At 40.6% G+C, this 6,642-nt stretch overlaps 2 protein-coding genes across 3 annotated transcripts; both read right to left on the bottom strand.

Moving 5' to 3' along the window:
* Positions 1-953: 953 nt before the first annotated feature.
* On the bottom strand, positions 954-2,174 carry LOC116209581 (senescence-specific cysteine protease SAG39-like). The gene is given in 4 exon segments (XM_031543260.1): positions 954-1,189; positions 1,191-1,432; positions 1,435-1,653; positions 1,774-2,174. Coding segments are annotated over 4 exon segments (927 nt in total). The 5' UTR covers positions 2,108-2,174; the 3' UTR covers positions 954-1,057.
* Positions 2,175-4,719: 2,545 nt separating this feature from the next.
* On the bottom strand, positions 4,720-6,441 carry LOC116209582 (50S ribosomal protein L34, chloroplastic-like). Of its 2 annotated transcripts, XM_031543262.1 has the most exons (3): positions 6,148-6,441; positions 5,079-5,363; positions 4,720-4,878 (listed from the first exon to the last, which is right to left on the bottom strand). In XM_031543262.1, the coding sequence occupies exons 1-2, from the start codon at positions 6,362-6,364 to the stop codon at positions 5,107-5,109; spliced, it is 474 nt and encodes a 157-aa protein (XP_031399122.1). In that variant the 5' UTR covers positions 6,365-6,441; the 3' UTR covers positions 4,720-4,878; positions 5,079-5,106. The 2 variants fall into 2 exon arrangements, with proteins under 2 accessions (XP_031399122.1, XP_031399121.1); XM_031543261.1 differs by lacking the exon at positions 4,720-4,878 and having other exon boundaries at positions 4,932-5,363.
* Positions 6,442-6,642: the final 201 nt, after the last annotated feature.

The following is a 6,642-nucleotide window of genomic DNA, read 5'->3' as shown; positions in this document are numbered from 1 at the left end:
CCGACAATGGGATGGTTACACGTGGCATTTAATGGCCAGCTAAGCAAATTTAATGGCCACGTCAGCACTTCACCGAGGAGGATGGATTAAAGCTAACGACAAGGTAGATTAGGGAAAGTTATGAAACTTTGTACTTTTTTTTAGCTAATTTTAAAGTGCGTACTACATTAGCAATTTCTGTATATTATGTGCTTTTTTAGGTCAAAAACCTATTTTGTAAAATATGGTCTATTTTAATTATTTACTAATTTTTTTAGTTAACTTTTCGCTCAAGGAAAGGATTTTCATCAATTAATGTCGTGTATTTACGTGAAAAGAACTTATAAATAGATGATAGCATGTTAATTATTTGAACAATTTTAATTGACTATTTTTATGATGAAACTATTTTTAAATGTGTTTTAATGGCCCATAAATTTTAATCACTAAGAATTCACAAAATTGACTCAAAAATTAAATTCAGAGATTAAATAAACTCATTTAAATTGTACATTTTTATATTTTCTAAGATTTACTTTAATTACATTTAATACTAAATTTCGTTTTATTTCATAGGACTATGAATCGACCAACTAATATATAATATAACTACATAAAAGATAGAGAGTACAAGAGAAAAAAAACGTCATCTATGCTCAAAAAGCAAAATCGCAACCCATCATTTTTTATTGATTGATTTCTGATTAGATTCATTTCTTTTTTAAATATGTCGTTTGGTTGGCTTACGGAATTCATTCAAAATAGTAGATAATTATTGAATTGATTTCGTTGGAAATATTGACTCTCAGCTTGGTCAATACGTCAATACTTATTTCTGGAAATTATATAATGCGCCATTGGGAACACGGAGTATATTTATGATAACAAGTGAAGAAAAGCCACATTAATTGAGTTGCAGTTTGTATATCTTCACACCAGAAAGTAACATGCTTTTGTACAACATCTCAAACGAAACAAACATCCCGCTGAATGGAAGATGAAGACAGAAACATGTAATGAAAACCGCGACGAGATATTGCGGGAATAAGCCTTCCAAGTTCCACCCTCGACAAGGCAATCAAGCAGTCGGATAGGATGACTGCATGGCAATACCACACAACCCTTCATCGGCATCGACATCTCTCTCTCGCATCCTGATATACCCCTTCTCTCCCCAGCTGGCACCCCATGAGTTCTTTACTAGCCAGTTACTTGGTACCGTCATCGTCTGTCCCATACCCAACTGCGGTCACCCCATGATCCAACTCGGTTCCACATTCTCCTGTGAATACACCACCGGAATAGAGTTGGAAGTCTGACCCACTAGCATCGATGGCAACTGAAACTGGCTGATTGGCCACTGCCTTTAGCAGAGCGGACTCGCTGTTGGCAGGCACATCCTCATAGCCGGTGATCGTTGCCACATGTGAGGATGCTTTGTCGGCATTACAAGTTGCTGTCCTGCCTGATAGGGGTATTTAGCTTCCGTCGTGAGGCCGTGGTTATGAATGATGAATTTGAAGGCATTGTCCATGAGACCGCCCTCACAACCTTGATCCTCTCCTCCAGTGTCACAGTCCACCAACTCTTGCTCGGACAATGAGATCAGTTTCCCGGTACTGAGCTGGTGAATCCCCTCGGTAGCTGCCACCGCGGAGAATGCCCAACAACATCCTATTTCACAAAGTTGATGAAATCATTATCATTACTAAATTAGGTTTGCAGAAAGAGCTACTCCAGGTGATACATAACTAATAGTCATGGAAGTAGTGGAGCTTAATTAGTTTTGCGTACCGCATTGGCCTTGGTCCTTGATGGGTGTGACAGCTCCTTTCTGTCTCCAATCCATGCTGGAAGGAACCGACGTATTCTCATGTCTAAATGATGATGTCCTGGACGACCCTGGATGAAAGATGTGTTTGTAACCGTTCCGAGTAGCCCGAAACTCCTCGTTCGTTAGGTCAGCAAACCCATTGATCCCCAGCTGGTAAGTCTTGGTTCCATCTCGGTTGAACATCTCTATGTACTCGACATTGGTCTTGAATATTGCGAACCGCCTCTCCTTCTCTGCCTCATCTGCATAGACACGCCCGAACTGAACCATCCACTTCTCGTGCCGCTCTAACATCGATGCTTCGTGGAGTGTCCGGGACCAGGCTTGACATGCCCAAAGTCCTAGAACTGTAATAAGTACATGCAGATTTTACCATCCATCGCCATAGCCGTTGCTGCCCCTCGATCCCCTTCTAAATTCTTGTTTCGAGGTTGTATCTGTGCGTCGTCAAGTGGGATTGATGCAATATTGTACGTGGGGTGGCATATATTTATGGAGAGCGATTATGAAGAACTTGTTAATAATTCATCAAAGACAGTTGAAGAGTCTGCTGCTTTAATCCTAATTCCGATAAAATAGAGGCTGAATTCCCAAATGAGCCCGGCAAGGCGTTGACACATATGGACAAAACAAAAGCTCATTCAGTTTGACTATGTATAGAAACTTTTGCTGAATATTGAATTGAAGCCTGGGGTTTGTGAATGCTCTTTCCTCGAAGTTTGTGAGTAGAAAAAGATTCACAAATAGGAGAACATTAACATGTAAATGATTTCGCTCAAACTCAAATTAATGGGTGCTGTTGGACTTTAGGATATCAAGTATTAGTAAAAAAAATAAATATGTATGTAAATTATGAAATATTTTTAATATTTTTTGAATGTTCAATAGATTTCGGCATTTGCTTTGTCCGTTGAATTTTTATGCTCTTAGCAATGAAAAATTATTGATAGTAAGCGAAAGTATGCCGATTGACTATGTTGTTAGCAAACAAAATGATTTCCATATAATACATGGTGATTACTGCAGTTATAAGATGAACAGCAAGTTTAATTCTCGAAACTAGAACTCGCTTTTTTTTTTAAACGGGGTTAAAAATATTTATCACTCAACTATAATACTTTATTAGTTTGATTACTATTACAGTTGAGACGGTGTATCTTCTCGAGATATCTCGAGTGTTCTAGAATATTTTCTGTATCTTGTAATTTTGTATAGTATCCGCACTTTAGGCTAGATTTTACATGTTTCATGATTAGGTCACATCTGTTTAGGATTTTCTCTCTTGCTCTTGATGTATTCAGTCCATATATGGACAACGTCTGAGTGGAATACAATTAACTGAGGTTCATTTTTCATTCTTGGCTCTCCGACTTCAAGAATTACTGCAATTTAATTTATAGAGGTCCATCCATTTTTTTTTTCGGTGGAGAGAGGTCCATTCATTTTATCTTTCTTAATCCTTGCCTAATCTAGTTAGTGCATCCACTGACATGACAAAAATGAGGTCTTCCCCTCACTACAACGTTGTCTTTCGATAATTTCCGCCCCACATGAAAGTAATGGTTTAGAAACAGTCTAAACTATTCTAAAATGAAAACAAAGTTTTCCAAGAGTATTTTATTAGTGAATAAATAAAAACATCACCTTACATCTAACAAGTTAACTTTTTAGTGAGTCGGGTCAGCTCATTAAGGATAATAGCTTTTTCAAATTCTTGATTATGAGAGTTTTACTCTTTAGTGGACCAATCCGGCTCGAACCATGATAATCAGAGCCCGTTAAACTTCTTGATAACATGGTACACACTAAAAAAAAAATACTTTTTAGTTGAAACGGTTTTGACATTTCAAGTCTCGCTTCTTATTAGAGCACAAGCTCAAGACGCTGCCCATAATATTTTTACCATCCATTTAATGAAATTACACTCGATTGGCCTTCAAATCTATTCCAACCCATGCAAGAGGATAGTACTAGAGATTGAGTGACTTTAAATCGTTAAACCAAGGCTTGCCTTGGTAAGAGGAGAGTATTATTTGATAAGTAATTCGCGGCAAATCTAACAAAATTAACAATTTCCAATTTTTCTATGCGCACCATCTTTCTATCCCAAAACTCAATGGATCCTGACTAATCAAGATTTGAGCAGTAAACATTACCAAAGAAGTGACCGAATCTAATGAATTTAGAAAGATGAATGACTTAATCTGCCAGTTAAGTAAAGGTACTTAAATAAAGGGGGGCCCAAGTTCAGGGACCATTTGTTCTATCGGTTCTCCACATGACAGAGGTTACAACTACGACCATCCGATCATAGTCGCCTAGCAAAACATGCTATTGGTCAAGGTGTCGCTTGCAACTCACACGTAGCACTCATCAAACTGCTATATTACGCTCAAGTTTTAGCAACAGAGCACATTCTTTACTTTACTCAATGGCCATGCAAGCTAATCCTCCAAGATCGAGCAGCCATGCTCATACTAGCATGCTCACACATGCCTATGTCGCTTACAAACACAGAGAGGTAGGCCTACAATCGAGAAACCACGCCCACAAGTCTGTTCATGCACGGTCAATATATAGCATCCACAGCGACTGATCTTCACCCGCCACTACACACTGCTGCGCATGACACTCAGTCAACGAACACATAGTCATGACACCGTCCACAGTGATTCATAGCCCTTCCTGTGATCGAGTATTACCCCAATCACCACAGTTCTATGAGCTGGGAAAAAGATACCATCTCTCCCTGGGAGCGCGCAGGCATACGCAGCGCAGAGTACAGATCGTAGAACATGCAGCCACTAAACACTTGTTGAACAAGTTTGCCGGCGCACATGGCTTTTCAGTTGATCATTGCATCCATGTTCACCCATCCATGTAGCAGCCAAAAGGCGCCCCGGTACTAAACTAACAAATTCTATGTTCATTGAGAGCAACTCCGAATTTAATTTTCACCAGTAAAGGGCAAAATGGTGGCAAACAGAATGAAAGAAGGCAAGAGAAAGTTCAAACATATCCTATGAATTAGCAAATACGATTGATGGTGCATACAAGAACGTGCTCTGCGCAAGAAAAGCACAAAGAGTAATCTTCGTCAGGAGAATTGAACAGAAACAGGTAGGTAAAACGGCAGAGAATGTCTGTCATACCAATGACATGATATTTTGGGGTAGCATCTTGGAATTAATCAGAAGAGGCAGCATGCAAATCTTTCCGGAAATCTAGTCAATGACTGTATATATAGAAACAGCAGGTTACATACCTAAAACATACAAAAAATGAAGTGAAGCTTAGGCTTCTTTGCCACTCTTCGGGTAGGACTTGGGGCAGAGGACCCATCTGCCCTTGGTTCTTCTGCGCTTTAGGATAGCTCTTCCACTGGTCGTTCTCATTCTTCTTCGGAATCCATGAGTCCGAGCCAGAGACTTGCGTGACCGGTTCCTCTTTGTTTGACAAAGGGCCGCCTTCCCTGCCCTCACCACTAGGCCACGTCGTTTCTCGGGTCTTGCCCCAGTGCCCAAATTAAAACCAAACCCCAATGACAAACCTGGAAATAACGATTGAAACAGATAAATACCATTCATAACTACCCTACTAGAGCAGATACAATTTAGAGAGCTAATAATATTGGTTTCTAGTGGCAACCGTAACAAGGGTTTTCTTAATCGAAGCTCACAAGCTCTAACTTCTCCATCGAACAGCGAAATAAGCAGCACACTTGTATGAAAAATTTGATAGTCAAGAAAGAATTCAGACGGTCATCCCAGTCACCAGTGGATAAATAAGCTAAGGCAAATCTGGTTCAATGTAACAACAAGGAATGGACAATTCAAACATTTTATGTTCCAGTATAAATGCCATTCCATGTTCATTCATTCTTCAATGTAGGCAGCGCAATGCAGACGAACATAATGCCACGGCGCCAGTTTTCAAACTAAACTTAAGTAGCATAAATTTATACAGATGAGAAATGCGCATCTGAAACAGATGCCGGAGCCGGTTATAACCAAACATCAACATGAAATTGAGACCCGATCAGAGCCTCGGCATCAGGGAAGCAAAAAAGCTTCAGCATTCATCAAAGGAGTCTACAAGTAGTCCACATGACCCAAAAACCGGATTCAGCTCAAAGGAAACTCAGGAATTAATTGCCCCACAATTCTCTCCCACACATTTCCCACTACAAAACATCAATGGCTTGTCAAGAAGCAACCATCCCTGCTAGCTTAAATTGGGCAGATAATCGTATGGCAGGTGTTCAACAATGTGACTGCCACAAACCCAACAACAGTGAGACATGAAAACTCTGCACGAGGAGCAAGTTAACTTACCGGAGAAGGAAGAAGGGAAGGACAGGGAAGACGAAGAACTAGGGCAGAAGGAGCAGTGGAGCAGAGCAGAGCGGGCCGACGCGGGGCCCGGTAAGCTCACGGCCGGAGGGGCGTTCCTGCTTCTTGAACCAGTGAGGAAGGTGAGCGAGGCGGAAGGGCTGCCCCGTGAAGAGAAAAGGACCGATGAAGAAGACGAGAGAATCGAAACCGACGCCATTGTTGAGCTTTGCTTTCTCCCTTCTCTGCTCCTTCGGGGAGTGGACGGTGAAGCTTTTGATGATTCTATCCGAAGATGAAGAAGACGACCCAACGCCTTATCGGATCACGGCCCGGATAAGACCTGCCCGATGTCCTGGTCGGGTTGTTGGGCTTGGGTTTTTTAGATTAAATGGGCCACAATGATAATGGACCAAAATCTTCTCACTTATAATAGCAAAATGGACATGTTTGAGATTATCAAACATTTAACTAATGGCATGTTTGGTAGCCCAGAAT

Source organism: Punica granatum, chromosome 5 (assembly GCF_007655135.1).
Source record: "Punica granatum isolate Tunisia-2019 chromosome 5, ASM765513v2, whole genome shotgun sequence".
Classification (NCBI taxonomy): domain Eukaryota; kingdom Viridiplantae; phylum Streptophyta; class Magnoliopsida; order Myrtales; family Lythraceae; genus Punica; species Punica granatum.
This window is presented reverse-complemented; position numbering and strand designations above follow the sequence as displayed.

What these genes read in the sequence shown, in the direction of transcription:
- LOC116209582 (XM_031543262.1), bottom strand. Translation starts at nt 6,364, where the DNA reads ATGGCGTCGGTTTCGATTCTCTCGTCTTCTTCATCGGTCCTTTTCTCT. An exon ending in CTTCCCTTCTTCCTTCTCCG is followed by an intron (nt 5,364 to 6,147) that starts GTAAGTTAACTT and finishes CGTTATTTCCAG; the next exon opens with GTTTGTCATTGGGGTTTGGT.